This window comes from Etheostoma cragini, chromosome 23, assembly GCF_013103735.1.
Source record: "Etheostoma cragini isolate CJK2018 chromosome 23, CSU_Ecrag_1.0, whole genome shotgun sequence".
NCBI classification, from domain to species: Eukaryota; Metazoa; Chordata; class Actinopteri; order Perciformes; family Percidae; genus Etheostoma; species Etheostoma cragini.
This window is the reverse complement of record NC_048429.1, coordinates 11,721,441-11,749,138: the sequence shown is the minus strand read 5'-3', so window position 1 is coordinate 11,749,138 and position 27,698 is coordinate 11,721,441. Positions and strand designations below refer to the sequence as shown.

Here is a 27,698-nt window from a genome sequence, read left to right as displayed (position 1 = left end):
TAAAGACTCATTCACGGAGCTAAGAACATCTGTTCATTCACTGCCTTGTAATAGATCGCGGCAAGTTGTAATACTTAGATTTCTTTGACAAGACTGTATGGCCTGTTATAACTGAAATAATGGGTAATAATTACAGAAATCTGCACCATGATTTGTTCTTGCATCTATTGCAAGAACATTTATGCTATAAATTTAGTTTTTTGCTTGCCAAGGACCAGACACAAAATAGGGGTCCTATTTTATTACAAGGATGGATTTGCATGTAATATGTACAGAGTAATACTTTAAGAAAGACCCAAAGAGTGAGAGCAAGAAGCAAACAACTATAATTGGTTTCTGGCAATACCCCCTGTCCTGAGGCCTGCGCTAACCTGTGATAATCTTGTCCCAAAAACGTGTCCTAAGCTCCTGTATCCCCTCCTTCCGAGCGCTCAAAATGGCCCTCAATCCTTCAGTGCAACTCTTGAGTTTCTAAAACCCCTCATCTAACCTACATCTGATAAACCTGGAGAGACCAGTAGCACTATTATATCCTGTTACAGGGGTCAGGGTTATTGGTACAATCAGCTACACTCCTAAAATGTGTTTTGTCCTACAGTACTTTGCCTATTAATTTATTCTAAGTTCATCATCCTCTAACTTGTGTTATTGTGTTTTTATGCTTTGATGATTTAGTTTATTTAGGGTGTTACATTCTGCATCATCATACGTTTATCTGTGGGTTTTCAGGGACCCAAATCTCTTGAACAATCAACAATTAAACAAGAATACAGAGGTAGAAGAGAGGGAGGGGTTTTTCAGGGAAAATAAAAAGGAAAAGGGGGAAACAATTCATTGCATTGTGTTTGCCGGCACATGGTTGGATCAGTTTGGGCTGGATTGCAGAAAAGCGTAGGCTAAAAAGAGGCAGAGGGGGAAGAGGCAGCCCATAAAATGATCAGACCTTGACAACGCACCCTTCAATGCACAAGGCCTTGAATTAGGCACGCACCATACTTTCAACTTTCGCACACCCCCACACATGCCACAATGCTGAAGAAAAAAAAGAATGGGGAAAACAGTGAGCCCTGTGTGAAAAAGGTAAGAAGAAAGGACAGAATAGAAGCAAGGGATGGATTAGTCTGCCTTAACAGTGGGATGTAGTAAGGTGATGCCCTGATGTTAGTTTCTGGAGGTTTATAACATCTGTATTTGGATAACGCTGAAAGGGAAAACTCAATGGCCAACAGTCGGCTGATATGTGCATGCCCAGTGTATGCAAATGGTCATGTGATGTGCGTTGTTGTCAGACATGTTTATTTGGTCGAAGATCAGCTCTACTGTAAAGCTAAAGCGCTTGTGTGAACGGAGATCATTTTTGTTTCAAAATGCTGTTTAAAAAATGAAAACGTAGTAGTGTAGATGTAGCCGGAGAGCTGTAATGTTTCATTGTGGACCTCTCGTCATATCCATGGGGCACCGCACTACTGACCAGTGTTTCCTCCATGTTGATGTTGTAGTGGCGGCCCACCATTGCAACATTTCCGCCACCACGGTATCAGAAATGGCTAACATTCACAGTTTTTGGCCCTGTCCATTTTAACTCCACATACTGTTGTGCCGATGTAGTTTGTTGTCAAACGTTCGCTTTCTTCCGAGTCGACTATTAATCGAACAGCTCCATCTAAAACATCACCGTGGTGGGTCCGTTCTGTGTAGTGTAGATGTTAAGTGCCCTATAGTTCCTCCAAAGATCTTAAAGGAAACACTGACGTAAGAAAAGAGATTACTGACTCGAGGGAGTTAAAGTAATGGTACAGAAATTAGAAAAACTGTTGATGATTTCACTTGTCGACATAAATCCTCTGGTTATGAGCTCAGTGTTCTTGGTGATTGGAAAGCAGCTCCGACGCTTTGCACATGAAGGAGCAGGGCTGGAAAGTTTGAGGAACTTTACTTGATACATGTATGAGGGAAAGTTTTACTTCACTACAGTTATTTGTAAGCTTATACATGCATACATACATATACTGATTTTACCTTAATGCATGAGTAATAATAATCTAACACCCAATAGTTTTTAGTTAACAATGTGATATTTGTACTTTTACTTAAGCAAAGGATCTGAATAGGTCCTCCACCACTGTATACGCACACACACACACACACACACACACACACACACACACACACACACACACACACACACACACACACACAGCTTCCTGGTATCTGATGTGCATATACACAAAAAGGATGTGTCTGAATGTCAAATATTAAGTTTAAAACTTGAAAATACCTGCTACTTTTGTGTATTTTTCATCAAGGACAATGAAAATGAATTGAAACGATGAATGGCACTGGTTCTGCTTCTTTTCATCAAATGTTTAAAGCGTCTCCCCACCGCCGTCAGAGGACCTTGGCATTGGCCACTCACACATTGGCATCTCTCACATCCCACTACATTTCTTGACAGAACGAGTTTGTGGGCGTCATTCAACAACTTTTCTCAGTCCGAGATGAAAGAACACAACATTTCATGTTGTTTTCATGCTTCTCAACACACTTCCCACCAAACATGTTTTGTTCTTGTTGTTTGGTTTTATGGTAGGAATAAGTTGGCTATTATAACTCTATAATATCTGTAAATGAATTATGATGCAGTTATTGACTCTGTAATAACAAAAAGATTAACAAAGCGATAGAATCATGGTCAGTGCGTGGCCCGACTACAGTTAATAGCCAAACCCCTATTCTGCAGACGCACCCAGGGTGAACTGTTGTACCTTGTGTCTTTTGTGTGGCCTTGTCTCTGGTTGATAATAGCCCCATTGTTTCCACTATCTTTTAAAGTCAGAGTGAACTCAGACCTGCTGTCTTTCTGACAGCAGTGCACTTGTTCTGTCCCTCCTTTTTTATTATCATTCTTTTCTTATATTTCTAAGATTTTTTTTCTTCCCCTATATATTCTGTTGTCCTTGCGCAAACCCAACATGACCTGACTTAAAAAAGAAATGGAGTCATTACAGATACAGTCCACGATTTCTCTTAATGTTTGCCCATTGATTTTTCAAGTGTCGTCCTAACCCTAATTAAGGTTACGACAGTGTGTGCTTATATAAGAACTGTTGTAAGCCTGGTGCTCCGTAAAGCAAGACATACCTTATATGTTCTTACTTGTAAATGATTTATGACAAAAATAAGTTGTTCATGTGATCCTCGCTAATTCATTGGTACAATCTGCATTGAGTTCTGATCTGTGTCCCTTTTGTCTTTTCACCAGCAGATCCAGTTCGCAGACCAGAAGCAGGAATTCAACAAGCGGCCCTCCAAGATTGGCCGGCGCTCCCTGTCCCGCTCCATCTCCCAGTCCTCCACAGACAGCTACAGCTCAGGTAGACACACGCAAACAACCTCTCTTCCTATTGCTCAACCTCTCGCTGCTTATTAGACACGCCAGTGCATGTGACATGTTTCCCTTACGTCTTTTTATTGCACCAAAGATATCGAAAGTGTTTCACCTGAAAGAGTAGTTGTGTGACTTTGTCGGGTTGCACTTTTTTCCCAACTCAACTCTGTCATTGTTTCATTGGCTTCCATTCTCACACTCTGACGCTGCGGTTCATGTGAAACTGTTGGCTCTGTGTTAGAGGATTATCTGGTTGGTTGAGTGCTGGACTATTTCTTGGCCGGGCGCAGTGATTTCATGAAGTCTTGTTATCACCCTGAAGAAAGTGAATGAATGTAAATGGACTGTTCTTATATAGCGCTTTTACATACAGTAGTACAGGAACCATTCACCATTCAAACACATTCATACGCTGTGGTGGAGGCTGCCATGCAAGGTGTCACCTGCTCATCAGATAAACACGCACACATTTACACTCTGATGGCGTCAGGGTTCAGGGTCTTGCCCAAGGACACTTCAACATGCGACTGCGGGGCCAGGGATCAAACCACCAACCTTTGGATTAGCAAGCTAGGCTCTACCAGTGAGCCACAGCCGCCACATTAGAGTTCTGTATTTCACAAAATGCCAAACTTTTCCTAATATAAGGCAAAGACCAGAAAAAAAGTTCTTTTAGTATTGAGAAATAGTAGGACAGCATCAATATCAGTGAGCACAGTCTGATATGAATAATCCTGTTCCTTTTCTGCCTCTTCCCTGCACTCTCTCTTAATCTTTTGCCCTCTTGTCATCACCACTCAAAGAGCCTTTAAACTTGAATCGGCTTTAGCTGCAGTGTATAAACATTTCCGAAAACTCTGCTTTTAGAGCTCCTGCTGTGTGTCAGGGTCATTCACTGACCATAGAACTTCCAATGACACCATTAACGTGATGAATTAATCCGTACTGCTTAGCTCTAGTGGCAACAAATGACAGACAAACAGATGGCCGACAAATGGCCTTTCAGTCAGTTTTGGAGGATAGCTGTAATGGGTCCCTCGGGTCAGTGGTGTTGTAATATTCTAAGTATTTAGTACTCTTACCGAGAAAGGATGAAACATTTTGAAACCACGAAAGTAAGAGCCTGTTACTTGCTCAATTTCTGCTCACTGTGTCTGTTTTGTACTATTGCTTCTGCCTCAATATTTAAAACAGATCCGCTGACCATATAGTGCACAATATGCCCTTATCTGGTTGATTAGACCTGTTTTTATGGAAGAATAACACCACTAATGATGCTCTGCTAACTTGGTGACAGAAAACTTTAAATTTTCTATGATCTCTTCACAATAAAAGCATCCCGCTGTTTTGCCAGTAGAAACGAAAACACAGATATTTAGGTTGAAGCGACAAAAATACTGGGAGCTGAACACAGAGACTTTAAAACGCTTTTCTCTCTAGTCTCCAGCATGCATACACATTTGAGGTTACCTACTGAGGACACAGCAAGGGGAGGAGACATGCAATGGCCATGGTCGGCCGTGCTACATTAGCAGAATCACAGCGGCACGGCTTGGCGCAACTACGCCTTTCTGTGGAGCGCATGTCATCACAGCTTGGTTTAGGAAGACCGACTTGGGCCCATTGGAAAACCCCTAAGATTGTTTCGTTAGAAAAGGAGCCTTAGCTAATACTTCAAAAAAACAAAAACAAAAAATCACAGAGAGGGATACAGTATATGTTAGTGTTCTTTCATATACAAGAAAAAAGAAGTTTTAGACTAATAACTCATTATTTGTTCCATACACTCGTACAGCACAATGTAGCAAAATTCAATCTCTGTATTATATCCGTCCTAGGTAATAGGAGCAGTGGACAGCCACATACCGTGTTCAGTGTCTTGCTCAAGGACACTTTACCGCGTGGCCGGAGGAGCCCTGTGGTCACCCGGCTTTATAAAAAATATCTTTTTATCGTTTTCATCATTACATTTAATGTCAATAATGTACATTTCTTAGCAGGTAGTCTGCAAGAGCCTGTTTTTACCACACAGCAGCAGTCTTACTGCTTGAATCTTATACTACATTTATTGTTTTGATAAAATTCAGTTTTGCTCTGTCACCTCTAGATCAAAATTGTCACACTCGATGCAGGTTCCCTTTCTAAAGTGAGATGTGAATTTGTTCCAATTCCCCTGAAACACCCGTCTTGTGTTCTACATCCTCTCTCTTCACTTCTCTCCTCAGCGTTTATTCACTTCCCTCCTGCGACCAGATCATTAAAGCACTTGCCCTTCCAAGAACCTTCCTCCCCAGCCTGAGGCTGCCAGATCGTGACTAAAGTAATGAACGGGATTGTTTAGTGAGATGGTGAGATAGCGAGGAGAGCACTTCATCTGCATTTATTTTACTCATTGCTTTGACAAGCTCACTTTTGCCTGTGCTGTTGGATTCTTTTCTAACAGCAGCTTTTGTAAATTGATTAACTTGTGTCACTGCTCCTGATATTAAGTTGATTTTCAGAAACATGTGCAACCCAATTATGTCCCCTTTTTGAACTCTGTTTTGTGCTTTTTCTTTTTTTTCTCCTTGAATTGTGCTGATTCCTTGTCTTCTCCCATAATTCCCTCAGCAGAGTGCCTCTTATTTCACTGATGGTTCCCACAGTGCTGAGGACAAGCTGAACACACTAGTAGTACTTTTGCCAAGACTACTTTGGTGTGGCCTAGATCATGTTTAACAAGGGTTCCTCTTCAGGTGGTGGACCAAGTCTGTAAAAATACATATACGAATCAGCTTTTAATAACTTCAACATATTAAATATGCCAATGTAAAGAGTTGTAGATTTATACAACCAAAATCATTGTCATGAAATTGATATTGGGGAAACTGTTAACAGGTCTTGAAGTGTTCTCCTGCATATGTGAAACTATTGTACAATATTGTTTGTAGCACAAGAGGGGAGCTGCACAAAATCTGATAAATCGCCTCAAATGATGTGACTCTGTTGGGGTTGAAGACTACAAGTTAGAAAGAAGGGAGCTTACCAGACCTCTGTTGCATGCTCCCCAATCTCTATATGCAATCTCTACACAACTGAATCTCCAATCTGAACTCTTGGTGGTCAAATTGCATCAAGGGTAATGTAGGAATGGGTTTTTGTAAGCAGAAGAACGCGTGAAAACAAATGACTCTCTGGTAATGCTGTATCAATTTGTATCCTTGTTTTTCTTTTTTAAATTCTGTGTGAGTCTGACACTGTTATACAGTGCTAGTGCAAAGCTAAACTGATAGAGTCCCCTTTTCATGCACAACAAAGCCTTACATTCAAGAAGTATGAGGTTTGAGTTGTGGGTAATGTTGCGTAGATTCTATTTAACTCTTGGCGGTATCTAAAATCCTTGTGGTGAATGTAGAAGACTTTTTGTTTACCTGTACAAATGTCTTTGTCCCAATATCCTTTGTAAGTATCAGTAGATCCACCCTCATGACCCCTAAGATCTCCTCGGCTCACGCTCTCTCCCACACTCTCTTCCTGTCAGTACGGATGGCAGATTTCAAAAGAAAATGGTTCACTCATGGATTATTACCTTTTTAAAGCCCCTCCTGGCACAGTACAGCATGTTCTTTAACTCCAGTACTGTAACAGTGCTGGCGAAGTACCCAGTGTTATCTGGTTCTGGTTCATGGCCATTTTGAAAGGGTGGTAGGAGTGATAATGGTATAGTGTACCTGCTCTAGAAAAGAGGGATTGCACCTGTGTAGTGAGTCAGCCTGGAGCACAGACAGGAACCACAAAGTGCTGGTGCCAGACATAGAGGCATCTCATTACAAAGTATGCAGCTGTATACTGTGGGCATTATTGTTTATATCTCCCAGAGGTGCCCTAATACCTCTCTATGACAGATTTTATTTATTCTATAGTGTTACATTTGTGCTGTGTGCTTGTACTGCAGTCTCATATTGTGAAGGGTTTTGCAGACAGCTTTATAATCAATTAAATGTGGTGCCGTGCAGAATCTGTGGCCTGCCAAAGTCAAATTGCTGGGTTGGGAAAAATACAGGCTTTATTCACTGTGAAGAAACCAAAGGCACAATTGTTTGTCCTGCCTTGCCTTATTCAAAGTGTGTTACATAAAACATGAAGGCATTAAGACCAGATCTAAAAAGAACACAAGGCAGTATAAAAAGACACGTACGTACATAAATTAGATTTAAAAGGATTAAAACAAAGTTAAACAGAAGATTAAAATAAGATGAACTAGAATTAGACAAATAAGACTTAACGGTAGAATAGGAATTAAACTGCAGCCTATAGTGCAGTGCAAAATATGAAACGACATTAAAGTTAATAAGAGGCAGTGGCAAACAGAACAGATGTCAGCCCTGATTTTAAAAGAACTGAGAGACTTGACATTTTCTGGGAATTTGTTCCAGATATGTGGTGGCATACAACGGAAAACCAACAAGACAACGTGAGAGGATTGGACGCTTCATTACGGAGCAGCAGTTTAAAATGGATTTCGGGGCAAGGGTCCTGTCTGTCCTGGGCATCTTCTCTCCTGTCTGCACTGATGGCAGACTGATTTGCTTTGTGTTGATCTGAATGAAGGCCATTTGAGATGCGACAGTGCAGCTTAGTGGCAACCATTAACATTACATGTAGCCTCTTAATCTCTCATCTTATGTTGGTAGGGTTATTGAGGCTGTGATGTTTTGTCTTTGTGGGGCAGAGGCTGCCGTGTGTCAGGCTGCATCCTAGACCTGGCCCATTGGATGTCACAGACAAAAGTGGTCTTATCAGTGTTTTAACTGCTCCAAAAAGATGCCTCCTTACCCAGAACAGATAGACGTTAACACTTTAATTGATTCCCTTTAGAGCCCAGGTTTTGCTGAGCCATGTGTTGAGTCTTCTTTTGACTGATGGCAGTGGTCCACTTCCCAAATAACAGGCTACTTTGTCCCAACAGTTAAATGAAATCCTGCTTAAGCACTTGTGAGACTTTCTTTCCTTCTTTCTTTGGACAGCCAAAGAATGGCATAAACACAGACCATAGTCAGAATCTCGTGGAGGTTAGAAGTCTTCTGTATTGTGAATATCCTTGTTTCAAATACGAGCAGTCTTCTGTAACAATTTACAATTTAGAACAGTCTGTGCTTTTCTTCGACTGTGATAGCAGAGAGGCATTGTGTAGACCGGGGCATATTGCAACAAAACCTTCTTCCAACTTGGGGGGGGGTGTGAGAGACTGACAATACTGACGTCTTTTTGGGTGTTTCTTTGTCAGCGGCGTCATACACGGACAGCTCTGACGATGAGACGTCTCCTCGGGACAAACAGCAGAAGAACTCTAAGGGCAACGGAGACTTTTGCATCAAAAACATCAAACAGGCCGACTTTGGCCGCAGAGAGATTGAGATTGCAGAGCAAGGTAAGCAAAACCAATGTCACTGTTTACTTAAAATAAGGGCAAACTTAAGAGTAAGTGGTTTGCCAAATTGGCATCCAAATGTAGTGCAAGTTTTAACTGTAACAGCAGAAAAGGGGGGCGAGTTGATGCCTCCTCCACATTGCTGAGTGACCATATGTTCCATGCCACTGCAAGTGCGAGCACCATTTAAGAACCAACACATAAACACACATCAGATTACATAGAGAGTCTCCGCTGAACCCTGTAGGCTATGTTCTCTCTGTCCCACACAAACACACACACACTAACACACACACAGACACACACACCCTTAGCATCAGTAACTCCTTCAGCTGGATGAGTTGATGGATTAGTGATGAAGTATTAGAAGGATTACATGATGGGAATTCCTTAACCATCCAGCTGATGATCCACTTATGTGTTCGGTTTGCTCTTTCAGAGATGCCAGCACTGATGGCTCTGAGGAAGCGAGCTCAAGGGGAGAAACCCCTCGCTGGTGCCAAGGTGGTGGGCTGCACCCATATCACTGCCCAAACTGCTGTGAGTAGGAATGCAAAAACACACACACGCACGCACACAAACACACTCCACACATAAGACAGTTTTACTGCAGCAGCAACAGCAAAAAGTCCAAATTGACCCTTTTCTCCTCAGGTTCTGATGGAGACTCTGTCAGCTTTGGGGGCTCAGTGCAGATGGGCAGCTTGCAACATCTACTCCACCCAGAATGAAGTAGCAGCTGCCCTGGCAGAGGGAGGTGAGACTGGGAGGTTCTCTGCCTTTTTCTTCTTTGTCTTTCATTTCATAAAATCTTTTTCTGTCTATATGTAAAATGCTTCCTGTCTCTTTCTAGGTTTCAGTGTGTTTGCATGGAAGGGTGAGTCAGAGGACGACTTCTGGTGGTGCATCGATCGCTGCGTCAACGTGGAAGGCTGGCAACCCAACATGGTAGCGCACCTGCATTCTAAATAAAGCTCACCGAATCACCTTTTCTTGTTATTCCCATCCTAAAGTTCCTGTTGTTGCGGCTATTTTCGTACAGACATCTTGATCTTTTTAAATACAAGGAATCTGTTTTTACACTGGGTAGGATTACAGGAAGAATATTAGGTATTTACAAAATAAAACTCAACCATAATATTTGCTAGACATGCAGGACAGAACTGCAGAAATAAGTTATTAAATAAAATCTTTTCATGGACTTAGCTATACAGTAGATGTGGTTAAACAGATTTCTTTTTTTTATGTTTAAGAACACTTGACTCATTTAAAATTAAAGTGACCCAGCAAATAATCTACAAGTTTAAGAGTCAGTTTCAGGTATTAAGAAAGTTCTCTCTCTCTCTCTCTCTCTCTCTCTCTCTCTCTCTCTCTCTCTCTCTCTCTCTCTCTCTCTCTCTTTCTTTTCTCTCTCTTTCACTTTGCTCATCTTCGTCTCCGATTGTCAGATCTTGGATGATGGTGGGGACCTGACTCACTGGATCTATAAAAAATACCCCAATATGTTCAAGAAGATTAAGGGCATTGTAGAGGAGAGTGTTACGGGTGTGCACAGGTAGGACTCACAACTCATATCTTCTCTTGCCTTTGTAGTAAGCAATGTTGTTGGTAAAATATTGCGTTGCCTCAGTTAAAACTACTTCCCTGTATTTTGAACGAGAAAATATACAAGTCAGACACACACACACACACACACACACACACACACACACACACACACACACACACACACACAGTTTCTACAGTTTTTGGTGTGGTAACATCGCCATCTAGTGGTGACAGTTTTACCACCATTAACAGTGCACTGAAACTACACAGTTGTGTAGTAAACTGTAAGTTTGTAAGAGTAGAATGTTAAGTAGAACAGTTTAACATTTGTTTAATATTCAGAGATGAATAATAAAGCATTGTATGATGAAACTAAGCCTGTCTTTGATATGTGACTGATTGTTATTATGACAGGTGCTTCCAAACTGAGCACTTAACATTAAAAATGATGTATTTTGTTGTATTTTATTTTGTGTTACCGAGCCTATCTCACATTTGAACATCTCTTTTAATCTGTGTTTGTGTAGATTGTACCAGCTGTCAAAGGCAGGAAAGCTGTGTGTTCCAGCCATGAACGTCAACGACTCTGTGACTAAGCAGAAGTTTGACAACCTCTACTGCTGCAGGGAGTCCATCTTAGACGGGTATGAAACTGTCTCCGGTTAAGCCTCATTAGGGATTATAAAACAGAACATGGTTGTTGTTGAATGGCAATTCCACCCACCTGAAATAATTGTGTTTCTGTCCTCAGCCTAAAGAGGACCACGGATGTCATGTTTGGAGGCAAACAGGTGGTGGTGTGCGGATACGGAGAGGTAAGTCCGACATTTTCATGCAGGCTTGTACACAATGTTCGTTTCCTGAGAGACTTAATAAGTGAAATACAAGTCAGGTGAATTCGCTTTAAAGCTTAAATAAATTCACTTTAAAAGACAAGTAAGATGATTTTTGAGGCATCAAAGCAAGTCTGGGAATTGCAAATTTGGTTACACAATTCAGTATGCAAAAGCTTGTCTTGAAATAACCCTATTAAAAATAACCAGTCACATGTAGAAACTCCCCACTGCCTGTAGCAGAAACTAGCTGCTGTTGCCACCTTTTGTTAGAACTCATTTGTGTACTATATTTTGATCAGTTGTTCATTATTAATGAGGGCACATGGTTTGCTATCCTATTTGTTGTCCATATATAAAAAAATAAACGTAAACCTTTAACCACTTGTAGTTGATTTGTTATGGCAAGTGTTCTCTAAAGCAGTGATTCCCAACCAAGGGTACCTGTTTCCCAGGGGGTTCTTTTTCAGTTATCAGGGGGCATGTGGGAAATTGTGGAATAATAACATTTTAAAAACAATGTATCATTTGTGTTTTATAAGGAAAGATAAAACACATCATAAAATCAAAAAATAACCAGTAAAATACCAGCACAACACCACCGGCTCTTTCTGTGGTTGAGAGTTCTTTAAAACAAACAAAGCACACAGGGAAGTCCCAACGGCTAAACAATGATGGACAAATGGCTGAAACCTACCGTTCTACTGTATGATGATATCTCATGTCTGTCATCCTCAGGTGGGGAAAGGATGCTGTGCTGCTCTCAAAGCAATGGGCTCCATTGTCTACGTCACAGAGATCGACCCAATCTGTGCCCTGCAGGCCTGGTAAGACTCGGCATGTTGAGCAAGTGATGTCTCGCTGCCGGGGTTGGCATTGCATTAGTCTTATGTTCTTTGTTCTGTTTCCCCCAATCACAGCATGGACGGCTTCAGGCTGGTGAAACTGAATGAAGTCATCAGACAAGTGGACATCGTCATCACCTGCACAGGCTAGTTCAGCCACTGTCTCTCTCTGTATTTCTCTGTCTTCCTTAGAAAGGATCTCTCATTCCCAAATTGGCAGGCGAAGTTAAAAACGTATAAGGAACATGCAATTCAGTCAGTGTTCGTTGATTCAGTGTCTACCAGTCACTAATCAAGTTCAACTTGTCTCTCTGCTTCATTACCTATTGTTGCTGGCAGGCCTGAAGCAGAGGGCTCTCTTAAGGGTGACTGCTTTTGAACAGAAAAGCTAATCAGAGGGTAATAACGTAAAAGGAGGCGCATGGCATTCGTGTAAGATTTTGCAAAGTGGCGGGCCAGTGCTGATAGTTCATGTGCTGGATGTGATGTTCCTCAGCCTCCCCGGCGTTATCAAAAACTATTTCAACGTTGACTTAGTTGCCACTGACCTTTCGAAAGCGCAACCAGTGGGATAACAGCATGTTGTTACCTAGCAACGAGAAATAGCTTCTTTGCCACCCTTGATGACAAATACCTGCGCTTTGCTCTCTGGGCTTTGCTTTGCGCCCTACCTAGCGGTGCGCTACTAAGCCAATCACGTATCACATGTTGGCGGCTTGACACTCTGCTCACTTCTTTGTGTCTGTCATATTTTAAATTTTGGCTTTCTTACTTTTTTAACCTCTTGCTCTTTGTATATTTGTCTCTCTTTCTCTCTCTCTCTCTCTCCCCCATCGTCCATCAGGCAATAAGAACGTGGTGGTAAGAGAATACCTTGACCGCATGAAGAACGGCTGCATTGTCTGCAACATGGGACACTCCAACACCGAGATCGATGTGGTCAGTTACCAGCTTGTGTTAACTTGTAAAATAACAAAATAATAGTGAATAACAAACCAGTAGCCATGAAGATTAAAACAATAATCAAGAATCGGCGATACAGAAACAAGCCATCAAACCATCACATTAAGTTTGAAACGAAGTTAAACTTGGTTTTACCCCTCTGGCCAGTGTAGCTGATAAATCAGTTAACTGTTAACATATTTTACTACTTTATAAAGGTTAGGTATGCTATTATGCCTTTGTTAGAACAGCTTAGTTCTGAAGTAAACAAGATGTTTAGGTTTTTTATTACTTTTATTATTCATAATGCAGTGACTGTACAATAAAATCATAGAAATAAATAGCAACTAATAATAATAATCATAATAATAGTAGTAATATAGAGCACAAAGATGAGGGTCACGGTGCACTGATTGTTTTCTCCTGACCACACAGCTGTGAGACAGAAGTGTTAGGAATAGAACAAATAGAGGAATGGGTGTTTTCTTTTTTTTTAAGAAGACAACCATCAAGGAAGCAGTTCAGACATGAGAGGAAGTTGTGACTCACTTCTCAAAATTCTTCAGTCCTGGAAAAGACCAAGCGCACTGAGTCAACATCTGACCCGTGATGTGTATATGGGACAGCTCAGCCCAACAGACATAAGAAAAAAACAAATGATCATGATGTTGTGCTTGTTTCTGTAGGCAAGTCTGCGGACTCCTGAACTGACCTGGGAGAGGGTGCGCTCTCAGGTGGACCACGTCATCTGGCCGGATGGCAAGAGGATAGTGCTGCTGGCTGAGGTACACACGCGCACACACACACCTGCATATGCACACTGCAGGTTAAGACTATGCGTGTGTGTGTTTGTTACAAGCCGTGACGGAATGAGAGCAGTCTGTCAGGTCCAGACGGACGACCTGCCAGCCCTTGGATGCCTGTGTCTCCGCTGCGGTTTTGATCTCCAGCAGGTTTCAACCACATCAGTAGATCAGCAGCTCCATCCTTGCCTCTCTTGCCTCCATCAGCACTCTTTGTTCCAACAGTTCTCGTCCAAAATCGTGTTCCAAAAAAATGGCGTTTATTTAAAGAAGTAATACATCATCCTAATAACATCATTCAGTGTCTCAAAGTTAAAAAATGTATAGCTTTTTATTCCTCTTTGTTTTCATAACTTTGTTTTACATTGTAATGCGTGTGTGTGTGTGTGTGTGTGTGTGTGTGTGTGTGTGTGTGTGTGTGTGTGTGTGTGTGTGTGTGTGTGTGTGTGTGTGTGTGTGTGTGTGTGTGTGTGTGTGTGTGTGTGTGTGTGTGTGTGTGCTGACGGTAAACGACACAAAACAAAAATTAAAGCTGCAATCAAAATTAACACACAACTTAACAGTATGGGCGTGCTTTAAAGGTTTGGGTTGTAATGAGTCATGCACTCCACATTAAAACCTTATTTGCAGTTTTCATTCATGCCGCTTTGCATCGTGGAACAACAACACAATCTTTCTCTGTTCCCCTTCCCTCCTAGCTGCAGTGTTTCAGAAAAACATAATCTTTCTAAATAAAAGTTGCACAGCAGTAACTGTCAGAATGAACAGAAAATAGTTGTCCAGGACCTGCAACACATTTCTTTTTTCTAACATATATCATCTCACCCATTGTGCACATCCTGACACGCTGATCCCTTGTCCTGTGTACTCGGAACCTTGCATTGCTTCGTCTTCCTCTTCAGGGTCGTCTGCTGAACCTCAGCTGTTCCACCGTGCCGACCTTCGTGCTCTCCATCACCGCCACCACCCAGGTAAAATGGCCGATCAGTTTCTGTCTCAGTTACATTGTTGTACATGATTAGGTTTTTATTTGACATGATCTGCATTGCTTTCACTTTGTTCCTGTTTATTACTGATAAAGAGTTTGAGGCAAAACGTTTTTGTGTGTCTCTTCTCAGGCTCTGGCTCTGATAGAGCTGTATAATGCCCCAGAGGGACGCTACAAACAGGATGTTTACCTGCTGCCCAAGAAGATGGGTAAGATTTGTCGATTCAGAATACGTTGAGGGAATAAAACCGCCGAATGCATACTTAAGTGGCCACCGAGCAGGAAGTGATTACAGAGAGTTTGTGTTTGCCCAATCAAAGAGGCTGCAGGCATTTTGGCATCAATTGCTACAGACAACACAGTCGGTCTCATCCAAACAGTCCAAAGTTGTCACCCCTGATAGCTCGTCATTCACAGTTGAATGAGTTGTGTGCGTGCGTACAGCCCGCAGCATGTCTGCAGCGTTTCCCGTCACATCTCTTAGCTTTACCTCGGTGGGTGAGCGCTGAACAAATGCATAGTAAAGAAAAACAGGGAGCCAAATTTAGGTCGTCCTGTCAGTGACTGCTGCTGCCACCACAACACACACTGACAGAGAGATGATGGAGAGAAAGAAGGAAGGGCTGAGATGAGGAAAGTAAGGAAGTAGACACAAAGACAGATGATGAGAGGAAAGCAGTTTAGCACAAAGACGAAGAAAGCAATGACAGATGGTAAATCCTAGAGCCTCTTTCTCTTTTTCATTTGAATGATTAATCAACCACAGACGTCTGATGAATGTTAACATGTTTCTCCTCACTCTCTCGCCCCCTAGATGAGTATGTGGCCAGCCTACATCTTCCTACATTTGACGCACATCTTACAGAGCTGAGTGATGAGCAGGCCAAGTATCTGGGCTTGAACAAGAACGGGCCCTTTAAGCCAAACTACTATAGGTATGGAAACGCATTCTTATTTTGACAGGCTTGTGGGTGGTTTGAGACATAATCTTGTAAAGACGTTTGAGTCCTTAGGTTAGGATTTGTTTTTCAGGTTGTAGCAACGCCTTTTATCTACAGAAAGCATCATCCCAACTTGCATTTTTTTCTCTTTTTTCTCCTCAAGGTATTAAACCAGTGTCAGGGTTGGACTGAAGAAATACAAATGCTCCCAGAATGGCATAAACTCATAGAGGGAGAAGGATAACAGTAAGTAGGAAGGAAGGAAGGAAGGAAGGAAGGAAGGAAGGAAGGATGAACAGTCAACACACCTGCTTTATATTTGGGGGGTGGGGGGGGGGGCAGACTCTGCCTGAGGGGCAAGAGGGGGCGTAGGGGTATGACTATCCCTTGGCTAATAGCAGCCGCTTTATTTATTCACATTCAACAACAATAATAACATTAACTCTAACTCTGTGGAGCTGCTCCTGCCATTCGCCATTAGCTAGCGCCCCGACATCTTCTCTCGGAAGATGTTTTACTTTCACTTGTCATTTTACCGCCATTATCTCTCTCTTTAGACGCTTATTTGTTTGTCAAGTTAAATGTGAATCCTCCATCCTCCTTTCCCATTGCCAGATCTTTTATTGTTTATTTCTATTAATTATGAAATTATTGACATAAACACACACACACACACACAGTAAATTACTTGATTCAACAACAAACAAAACAAATCTGTCTGAATGAAGATTACTGTTTATTTAGATTAAGATTTAGATGTTGACACTTTTTTCTGTCCTTTTTTTGTTGTCTTTTCTTTTCTACCTGTGTGATTATGTTTTTTGCTTGTGTAATATTGAGAGGGTGGGGTTAGACCTAGTGGGCGGGGTTAGGCGGGATCTCAGGGTCCAATCATATCATATCTTTTTATTTACTTGTTTTCATTGAGATTCACCGTTGTCTGTTTTTAAACATTTTTTATGCGTTTTGTCCCTACGGATCAGCCTGTAGTTTTACTCGATACTGGATGGTGACTGGTTCTTCTTACCTGTCACTCAAAGCCACAGTGAAACCATCTCACTGGCTGCTTCTCTCTCAGCTTCCACCTGCCCCAGTGGTGAAGTAATGAAAAGTATTTCAAACTACTGAGAGCTAACCTTTTCCTTTTGTCTTTTCCTTTTAACAAGAATGACTTATATTGCATTAGAAGCATGGCAGGTTGTCAGATCATTACAAGGAGTATACTGTATATTTAGATATTTATATTGAAATTAAGATTTTTCTATCTTTTTCTCTCCTGCCCCATCTAATATTGTTACTTTTGGGGGTGGAAAATCAACATATGCTATAAAGATAAGCAATTTAAATGTTCAAATGATAATTGTAATAAATGTACTTAAACCCTCACTTTGAATACTGTGACAAAAAACATTTACAGAGATACCAAATGAGCAGCAAGTCGCTGCCTGGCCGGTACTTAAACAGATATCTTCAATCATGTCCTCATTTAAAAGTATGGTGCTGTTAATATTTACTGTACTTAACCATACACGCCGCAACTCTTTGTTGCTCGCAGATCTCTGTGGGTTTGGTTTAAAAAATAAAATCGAATTTATTTATTTTTTATCCAAGAAGCACATTCACCTTCTCTGCAAATGCATGTCTGTTTGCCTTTTGTAAAGATCTTCAAACTTGGCGTGCTATCCCCGATATATTTCATTATCTTCTTTCCTACCTGGAAGGCTTAGATTCTAGCGCTATAATGAGCTGCACAGTCGTCATCCTCAGCAGCTCATCCCCAGCTGTGCTGACGGTAGACATTAAAAAAATCCTGACAGTCATTTTACGTGACAGCCAAGTGCATCCCAGCGCTATACCGGCTCTGCACCTGAACCTGAACCAATCCAGTTCTCTGCTGACCTGCTGGGAGACGCTGCCAGCTCCACTCTCTAGGAGAGATCAAATGCTTGAACATCCAAACGGCAGCTCAGTATCCAGCTCTGAAAATTGACTGTACTTTCAAAACTAAATTTGATCATTTTTCCAGATTAAATAGCACAAAAGCTTTGTTTACCAGTTGAATTAATACATTGGCAAAATTCTGAATGCAAATATGCAAACATTCATGCAATTTTGTTGTGTGACATTATGAGTAAGCTCATTACATAATATACATTACCAACCAAAGTCTAGGTCTAAGGAATATTTTGACATTTAGCCGTTTCCCCCTGTTTCCAGTCTTAATGCTAAGCGATGTTAACCTCCGGCCAGCCCCAGCTGCATCTCTTGCGTACAGACATGAGAGTGGGATCGATCTTCTCATGCAAGTCTCGAAAAGAAAGTCAAAAAAAGCGGTATTTACCAAAATGTCAAACTATTCCTTTTAAATTTGGTAAAAGCAAATTAAAGTCTAAATAAATTGAACTTTTAAAGGTGCATAGGAACCTCTCATAAACCATGATCACGTGTGTGTCTAAATGTCTTTCTGTGTTGGTACGTATCCTTTTTTGTAGGCCATAGTTGCTTCATTAACAGCTGCCTCAGGATCCTAGCCTGTGAGTTAGGGGGAGAAACCATTTTTTGTTTTGTCAGCCGTAAGCTGACCAACAGACGGGTGGGCGGGGAAGGACACCAGCATCATATATGTATATGCATACTATATACAGATATGACAACCTTTAAAAGTATAGGAAGGTAAAAGACGAATCCACTCCTGTATTTATTGTTGTAAATCCTCATACAGTGCAAACTGGCAAAATTCTCAAAGATGTTTTAAGTTGTCTAATAAAGAAGAATAAATTCTGTTCAAATATTGCAAGTGATAATGATAGAATATGAGCAATAATTTAAATTCTGTAAACTTAATGAATAAATATTTGAAATTGTAACCACTTTGTGTGAATCTCCTTGATTGGACTCCTTTTCAACGCACCCACTTATGTATGTGTTTGTGTGTAGTTCCAGTCTGTTTTCATAGTGTAGCTATAGATTTCTGAGTAGTTGTGTTGTTTGTTGGGGGAAGGGGAGTCTGTGTGTGCAGCTGCTGAGGTATATCAGAGCCACAGTGATCTCATCTGAGCCTCAGTGATCAGACCGAGACATCTCTGACATCAACAGCTGGCTGCAATTCTTTATTTATTCTTGACACACAAATCCGCACCACAGGATCAACTGGATAGTTTGACACATAATAGAAGAATATATCAATTACAACAATCCAAGCAATAATTCAAAGATTGACTGCACTGATTATTAGTGTTTCTGTTTCTGTACAAATAAAAGCTCAACATTTAAAACGATGTTTGACACAAACCTATTTTGATATTTAAAGGTCTCATGTTGCTCTTTGGATGCTTTTATATAGACCTTAGTGGTCCCCTAATACCATGTCTGAAGTCTTCCCCAAATTCCCAGAATTACAGCCACTAGGGCCAGTCCCACAATGAGCTTCTTTAGTATGTGCCATTTCTGAGCCTATAGCTTTTGAGGAGGGAGGGGTGGTGTGGCCTTGACCACGGGCCACTTTGCCTGTTTGAAAGCCATTATATCTCTATCCCATGGGTGGGATAGAGATATAGAATTTTATCTAGAATTTAGATAAAATTCTCTGGGCGGGCAAGGGGCAAGATTCCAGATCGGCCCATCTGAGCTTTCATTTTCTCAAAGGCAGAGCAGGATATCGAGGACTCTGTTTACACCTATTACCATTTCTAGCCACTAGGGGAACGTAGACAGTCTGGGGGGACTCATATTAATGTTAAAAAAAACCTCATAAAGTGAAACTGTCATGCCATGGGACCTTTAACTCAAAGTATTTTTAGTTTGTAGTATTTCTTTCTCATTAAAAAAAAGTAATTCCTTCACAAGCTCAATGTCCTCATGTGAGCCTGTGAAAAACAATTATACAATGTCTAAAGTAGATCTGGAGGAGCTATATTAAGTCTGAGGTAAAAAGCCTGCATCAGAAACTGGGGGGGGGGGGGCAGGAAGTTCAAAAGTTGTAGGCATCATGTTAATTGGCCATTATATCACTAAACATGATATGTAATGGTAATGATAATGATAATGGCCTCTGTTGCTTTGATTTTTACCACAACCAACTTTTTGAAAGTATACTACTAAATCACTAGAATACTCCTTTGAAGTTAATACTTCATATATGAAATAACTATTTCCTTCTTATCGAGGTCCTGTTGGTTACACTTCTGAATTAATATACAAAGTATGAATTTATAGCTTCAGACTTGAGTCTCAATGGATTCAACCAGCAGTGAATCATTTTTAATATAATTGTATTTAATCATGAACTTGTCCCCGGCTGCCCTGCCATGTTGTCACGTTCCGCCAGGAGTTAGTCTACTGTGCAATCCAATCAGGTCATTTTACGTGTTTTCTCACAGTAAGGGGTTTGTGAGTGTTGGGCAACCTCCACGCCAACCCCCACCTCCACATATCAATAATTCACTTGCTCCTCTGAACGGAGGGTGACAGGAGGTGAAGTGGGGGATTGGTGGGGGGCCAGTCCACAAAAATTAAGAGGGACACACATAAACTGATCTGGACCCCTGGCAGCACTTTGTATCACAATCTACCATTTTGGTGGTTAACATTTTTCTACCGGCATCTGGATCCAACTGTGCTGACCAAGTCAAAACTCATTGTGGTCTTAACTGGTCAAAGGTGAGTTAAGACCACAATATGACATTTGACCCCAGTTTTGGAAAAATAAAATTACAGAAGGGCTATTTGATAGAAAAACATAATGTAGGCTACAATTTTCAAGATCTACAAAACATGTAAAAAAGTTAATTTACCCTTTTTTTTAAGCAATATCCATTCGATGTCTTTGCATTCTGTAATGGACTCTGTAGTTTTCACTGTTAGTGGAGTCCTCCATAAGCTGCCTTTGCAAATCAAAGGGACTTACAGGAAACGATGCATTATGCATTGTTTACCTAGTGTTATTAGTAGTAATTTTAAGTCATTTACAGACTTTGACTGCAAAGGTTCTTATTTTGATGATCAGTTCTTCTGCATCTCTAACCTTCATCTCTCTGCATTAGTGCACTGTAGCCACCTCGTTTGACTTTTATTGTGGCCAGCTGATGCTCCTCTCTGCTGTTGACACTCTAACCCCGCCCTCCCGGGGCGCACAGGGACAACGAACCATACAGACGGGAGGAGGAGGAGGAGGAGATCCTCAACTCTGGCTGAGGAGCCGGTGCTGCTCCCGGTGCGGTGCAGTCACACACAGCTGTCCACCGGACCGGTATGCATTACCCGCGGAGGAGGAAGTAAGCTGCAACGACCGAGAAAGATGCAGGCGGAGGACATGGAGGTACCTATCATTAATAATTTGAACAAAAACAGCGAGAGACAGAGGGCGACAGGGAAATATATGTTCAAGGTTCAGCAGAAGGAGTCGGAGGTAAATTGGAGATGCGTTTGGGTACAGTCGGCTGCTACCGCTTATGGTAGCTTATATGGAGCGCACTAGAGGGGTGTGTGTACATGAATGTGAATGTGTTGTTGCTGGGGAGCTTTCAGACCAGAATGTCCGTTCCATGCGGTGAGTCCATGTCTTGGCTGGCTGGCAGGCAGACAGACACCGAGGTGTTATTTTTGCAACGGGCTCCTATAAATAACCCAGCAGTAATCCTACAGTGGTGCCCAACGTGGAGAATGAAGGTTGTGAAATGTGACTGCTCCTGTCAGGACCACACCACCACTACCAAACACTGGTATGAAAATGTCCCTTATTCTTCATAGTTGACATTGGCTTGTGTCCTTCAGTTTATTGCTTTGTTGACTAAAATTCCAAACATTTTGAAAATCTTCTTCCAAGTCATTCGTCAAGTAGCCTACTAAGATCAAACGTACAGGTTAAGGTTTCACAAAAGTAAATGGCTATCACTTCATATCATTATCAATGGGTGGGATGTCAAGTAAATTAAGTGAACAACTTCAGTGATGGACATTGAGCTTATGTTTTTAAGAGGATTTGCTTCTTTAAAATGGTTACTATACTTGAATTCAGGCCCATAACTAATCTTCAAATAATTTTCTCAATTCATCAATTCATCATTTTATCCTTTACATTATGGAAAATTGTGAAAAATTCCCATAGCCTCAGAGCCCAAAGTGACTTATTGCTCAGTTTATCAGACCAGCAGTCCAAACATAAAAGATCCAAATCAATAACATCTATGATAAAGAAAAGCAGCAAATCATCACATTTGCGAAGCTGGAACTGAATATGTTAGCCATATTGCCTAAAAAATAACAGAATACAATTCATAAAAATACTAGCTTGATCATAAATAAAAATAATTGTGGGCTGCAACCTGACAAGATTTCCTTTCATCCAATCATAGAGGTGGAGACACACCAGTTTACCAACAGATTTGATATGATTTTAAGTGTTTGCAGCCACCTTTTGAAATATGGTATTGACCAGTAAATCTACTCTGCTTCTCTCAACATGAAAGCAGTGTGCCTCATGTTCAGTCTGACGGTGCCTCCTTTTAGGGCTATGCGCCTATAATTCATTCCCTCATGAAAAAAAAATTGAAAAATATCTATTTTCATTGCTGGGTTGCTCAGAAGTAAAGCAATCAAAGCTGTCATTCAGGCCAAAAATCCACTCACCCCTGACATGCGTTTGTTTGAGAATGAGCAGATTGAATGGTTTTGAGGGAATTAGAGCATATTCATCTCACAGCCATTGGATTCTGGGACGCGGGGGGGCATGGATGTTAAAAGCTCTTAACGTCAATGTTGTGTGTTGATGCTGATGCTCCCTGGCCGCTGCACTGGAAGTTAGAACTGGGCTCCTGTGTCTGTCTGTTAAGTTAACCTCAAATCGGATTCATTCATGTACGTAATTTGTCCGTCATTTGTGCTGGGTAGAGCTGTCGTCTCTCCTCTATGTAGCATATGTTGGTAGGAGTGGGGGTGGCCTGCTTTGACATTGTGCCCAGTGTTTGCACACTGATGTGGCATAACAGAAGCGGTGCTAGTTCGAAGCAGGGGCGGCTCGTTATCAGCTGGTGGCTGAGAGGGGAGGCCTGGAGGGGGGTGAGAGAGAGGGAGAGAGAGAGAGAGAGATTTCTTGTGCCGATGCTCATGGGAATCAAAGAAATCTGAGTTGTGTTTTAGAAAGAGCGGTCACTTCGGTTTCAGGAACAGTTTGAGACCCTCTGCGCTGCATGTCCCTTGGTGAGACCAGATGGACGGTGGATGAGGCTGCTTGTTTCAACTGATAAAAAAATGTAATTGTAATTGATGACAGTCAATGTTTGAGAAATTTGATGAACAAAAATGGACTTTTTGGTTTGTGGCTGCTTGTTGATGTTTTATTTAGTTGCAAATTGAATATCTTTTGGGTTGTGATGTGCACAGTTTTGTCAACTTTGACAAATTGTGGCGAATCATGTACAATTATATATAGATATATATTATAGAATATAATTCTATACTTTTAGAACTAGAAGGGCACTTGGAGATCACAGACCTCCATCAAGGCCATGCTCGATTACACAATGTTAACAAAAGTGAAAATGAATTAGTTTATCTGCCCCGTGGTTCGGATCCACTCTAAAAGGAATTGGGTTTTTCCTTGGCCCATGGTATGCCCTTCCATCAAGTTTCATGAAAATCGGGCCAGTAGTTTTTCCATTGTCCTGCTAGACAAAGAAACAAACCAAACTGAAAACCTCCAGCAGAGGCAATAACATGAAAAGTTAAAGGGTCAAGCATTTCAGTTTACTTATTACAATTAGGTTGTAGTCAAGCTTAAAAAAGGCTAGATCCTACATCTCCCATAATGCACCCATTAGCTTCTTTTCATTCGACCCTCCCGAAATGCCCATGTCCTTCAAACTCCGCACACCCAGTTTGTAATAGACTCTGTAATAGAGTTGAAGTCGAAGTCGAGGCAACCCTAATGACATCACCAGGGTTATTTTGACAGGCAGAAGTGTATGTTTTTTTATTTAGGTTGAAGATGAATGAAAAATAATGGTATTATGGATAAGAGCTGTGTGCAAGTTTAATGGTCAGTTGGTTGGACAAAACAAGAAATGTTAAGCTGTCCCTTTGGGCTCTGGAAAATTGTGATACCAATACACAAATTGCCCAATTGCCATTTAATAGAATAAATGAATGAGAAAAATCCACACATGGGTATATATATTGTCCTATAATAATCCCAATAATCACTGGTTTTAGCTCTATTTGTTAACAGACTGAACCATCAGACAGCGGCATGGATGGGAGGGATTGTGCAGTGGCAGCAGTGGATGAATATGGGTGTTGGATTAGCCGCCTGCAGCACAGATTAAATCACACAACTAAGGCTTTAATTGCAAAGATTATAATGCGCTAAATGGCCCAATGATTTCAACACCTAATTCTATCTGTTACTGAGAATGGTGTCCCTGAATGGCCTCTTGCAGCTCGATCAATAAGTAGTTTTACTGTCAAACCATAAACAACATAACATAATTGTGATAAATATGTGTAGTAGAATAAGATAAAGGCCTGAATTTGCTTTAACTGCAAGACCACCCTATAGTTCTCTATTTGTACTGGAATTGTAAAGCTGGAGAAGTAGTGTACGTAAAAGAAATATTTCAAGTTGAATGCCTCCGAAATAAAATGCTACTTAAGTTGATTTTAAGATTATAAAGTGAGGCACCACCTGGTTATAAACCCCCACCGTCTTCCTTCACTCACACTCAGAGTTGTGGGTATTTTTGGTGAATCATCTGCGCTCCCAAGTGGTTCTCATTTCCTGGTTTACAAATGCAACATTGACGTCAAATCGAATTGCTTTGGCTCACCGTCATAAACAAACTGCCTGCTGACCTCCTGTATATTTCAGTTCATGCTGGTTGCAGCAGCTATTTATAGGAGATAGTTACATGACATCACGCAGAGTTGTTTAACTTGGATAGCTGACTCAGAGCACATCCTTGTTTACAGTCCTGGCCCGGGGGGACTTTTCACAGGGTTAAACACATCTAACACTCGTAGCTTGGAGCTTTCCACTGCTGCTGGGAGGCATCTTTTTATTATTACTCTCATTAACATGAAATGAATCTTTAATAGTCACTGTAGGGCAATTAATCAGTTCACATCCTCTACCCAAAAGAAAAAGAGATAAAAACACAGAACCTTTCAGATAATAGCCTAACGCTCTTAGCCTTGTGTGTGTGTGTGTGTGTGTGTGTGTGTGTGTGGGGGGGTGTGGATGTCTGCAGGTAGCTGGTGAGTGTGTTCCTAGAGACTTATTGTGTGCAGTGTGTCTTGTGCTAATCACAGAGTGAAGCTAAAGTCAGAGCCACGAGAGACCCTCGGCTGCATACAGGAGCTAATCTGCTCTGAAATAAGGTGCCATGTTGATCCTGCACCCTCTCTTTCCTCACTCCTTCCTTGCTGTGGGTTTATTGCGCTACTCGAGCATCTGGATCATTGTTAGGGAGAGCGTACTTCAGCTGTTTAATCAGCCTGATCAGGCAGTAGCTGCGTGTGCCAATAGCGAGCATCCGTAATTGTGAGATCTGAGAAAGAGGTCATGTAAAGTAATCAACACTGCAGGGGATATTCAGCAGCTAATCAAATCTTAAAAAGTACACATGATGAAACAAAACCGTGAACGAGCCTGAAGAGAGAGTGTGCGTGCGTGTGTGTTTGTGCGTGTGTCTGTGGGCGCTAGGTTTTGACCACAAATTGAACACAGGTTGTCAGGACATCAGTGTCATACTATAATGTACATATGCTAATGTGTGTTTTGTTCTTCACAGAGCTCCATGGAGTCACCCAACCTTGAGTTTGAGTACGGAGACACAGACACACTGACTGCTGAGCTTTCAGGTAAGACATGCCTGTCATTAAACACCAGACTTCTCTTGAAAATAATTTGTGATTTGTATGAAGCTTTCCCCCCATTTGCATCTTTCATACAGTAGTTGCTTCACTCAGTGTGCTAACACTTTATTAAAATGATAACATTTGATGTGGTTAAACAAATGTATCTAGTCTTAGATAAGTATTTGGGATTCTGCTACCAGGTAATAGATGCTACATACTGTTTACTAAAATCTGGGTTTCCATGATGGGTGTATGTCGGTCCACCGCTTTGGTCCAGACTGAAATAGCCCGACACTTATTGGATTGATTGCCATGTAATTTTGTACAAATATATGTGGTACCAAGTGGGTGAATTTGTACGACTTGGATGGTCTCTGAACTTTTTCTCTAGTGCCACTTCCGGGTCAAAATATGTCAAATATTTTACTTTAGGACTGAAGACTAATTACATCAGGATAGCAAATGTTTGCATACAGTCTTATAAAGCACAAACTGACATTTGTAAAACCTGTTTGTGATGTACCTCCGTGCATATTCTGGCCTGGTTACTTGCTTGAATCTGTCCCTATTGCACGTTCCATAGCTTTTATCCAATTTCCTTTTTTTTTTTTTTATTCAGACTTGCACAGTTAAAAGTATAAAGGGTTGATACAAAGTTTCTTTCACAGAATTCCTGCAGAAATACCTCTGTTTCTGCTTAGCATACAAACTACCATTTGCTATTGACTGGAAAAAATTAATGCTGCATCTGCGTTCCCCAGGTTTTCTTTAGCTGATTTATGTTACAGTGTTATTCATAACAATAACACAAAAAGCTGCCGCTGGAGGCACAGAACAGAATCTTCTGGTCCCGACTTGTTTTCCAGATATAGGACGCAGTTTATGACTAATGTTATGCGTAATAAGAACTATGATTATACATTCAGAACTACCGTAATGATCCAGCATCTGTGTATCATGTAACAGCTCATGCGTGACGTGGAGCTTGAATTATAAATGGCCCAAAGATGCATAAATGACAGAAGAACAGAATCCAACAATGCTAATAGATGTTTCTGATTGTACTTCACTTGGCACAATAGTTTATTTTAAGTGTGTCATTTAGCATCAACCTTTTCTTCTCAGAGCAAGGGGATGTGCTGTGAGAGAGAGAATAATGCCATTGACGTCAAGTTAGAATGATTGTGCTCCTGGTAGATGGCAGGCAGCAGTGGAGTGTTCCATTGAAAGACAGACAGACAGAGACACAGCAGCTTTCTAGCAACAGCTCCTCAGGGTCGAGGAGTGACGACTGCTCTCAGATCAGGAGGCGAAGCATGGCAATGTGACCAATCATTGGACTGTGCATGAAACAAATTACATCACCACTGAGGTGACAGCAGCTGGTCGATTTTTTTGTTTTTGTAGAGTACCGCAGTTTACCTGCAGGAGTTTACCTGTCTTCTGTTTCTATTTGCTTTACCGCTGCTACTAACTTTTATCGTAACACGTCTAAAAACAAACAAGAAAAGCAGCAAATCCTCTCAATAGAGAAGCTGTGACCAGAGAATGATTCAAATTTTTGTATGAAAAATGCTTAAAAAGATTGGCAAAATAGTTGCTGATAAATTTTCTGATTGATGGTTTCAGCTCTAATTCTATTGTATTCTGTCCACAGAGCTCTACAGTTACACAGAGGAGCCGGAGTTTGCCCTGAACAGAGACTACTTTGAGGAGGACTTCAGGAGCCATGGTTTGTTCCCCATCGCTAGTCACGTTTCCATTTACCTACTTTGATGCACATTCTAAAGTATTTAAAAAAAAGCTGGGTGGAAACGGCAAGATTTGATTTGTCGAAAAAGAGTTGATTAGCTAAATGGGATAAAACACCTCTGCCGAGTATACTCTGAGATAGACAATATTCAAATCACAGGACCGGTCAGCTGTTTCTGCTCTAGGCGTCTTCCCAGATATTTCCATAATATGTTATGGAAATCTAATTTCCATAACTGGATTAGATGGTCAAGGTTATCACAGAGACCTTGTTGGCTCCTCCAACGGTGTGACTGCTTTTGTCTCTGACAGAACAAGATGGAGTCCTCTTGTGTAGCTCTGAATGCCGCTGTTGGCTCCAGTTTAGTGCTTGATAACATGGTCCACAAATGAGGT

The 27,698-nt window shown here is 41.2% G+C and overlaps 2 protein-coding genes across 5 annotated transcripts in view; both read left to right on the top strand.

Annotated features, from left to right (window-relative positions):
* The window catches only part of LOC117939019 (putative adenosylhomocysteinase 3), a 40,688-nt gene extending 24,800 nt beyond the window's left edge, over positions 1-15,888 (top strand). For 2 of the 4 annotated variants that reach the window (XM_034864058.1, XM_034864061.1), the window contains exons 2-17: positions 3,266-3,374; positions 8,655-8,798; positions 9,238-9,338; positions 9,453-9,555; positions 9,652-9,746; positions 10,247-10,353; positions 10,874-10,990; positions 11,098-11,161; positions 11,918-12,006; positions 12,100-12,170; positions 12,869-12,963; positions 13,653-13,751; positions 14,672-14,740; positions 14,888-14,966; positions 15,572-15,692; positions 15,862-15,888. In XM_034864058.1, coding sequence (XP_034719949.1) covers positions 3,266-3,374; positions 8,655-8,798; positions 9,238-9,338; positions 9,453-9,555; positions 9,652-9,746; positions 10,247-10,353; positions 10,874-10,990; positions 11,098-11,161; positions 11,918-12,006; positions 12,100-12,170; positions 12,869-12,963; positions 13,653-13,751; positions 14,672-14,740; positions 14,888-14,966; positions 15,572-15,692; positions 15,862-15,868 — 1,470 coding nt within the window. In that variant the 3' untranslated portion in view covers positions 15,869-15,888. Of the gene's footprint in view, positions 1-1,014; positions 1,081-3,262; positions 3,375-8,654; positions 8,799-9,237; positions 9,339-9,452; positions 9,556-9,651; positions 9,747-10,246; positions 10,354-10,873; positions 10,991-11,097; positions 11,162-11,917; positions 12,007-12,099; positions 12,171-12,868; positions 12,964-13,652; positions 13,752-14,671; positions 14,741-14,887; positions 14,967-15,571; positions 15,693-15,861 lie in introns of those variants that run through there. The other 2 variants (XM_034864059.1, XM_034864060.1) reach the window with 2 other exon arrangements.
* Positions 15,889-20,768: 4,880 nt separating this feature from the next.
* The window catches only part of strip2 (striatin interacting protein 2), a 29,913-nt gene continuing 22,983 nt past the window's right edge, over positions 20,769-27,698 (top strand). Inside the window, exons 1-3 of the mRNA XM_034864124.1 lie at positions 20,769-21,105; positions 25,484-25,553; positions 27,208-27,282. Of these exons, the coding sequence (XP_034720015.1) occupies positions 20,995-21,105; positions 25,484-25,553; positions 27,208-27,282 (256 nt within the window). The 5' untranslated portion in view covers positions 20,769-20,994. The remainder of the gene's footprint in view (positions 21,106-25,483; positions 25,554-27,207; positions 27,283-27,698) is intronic.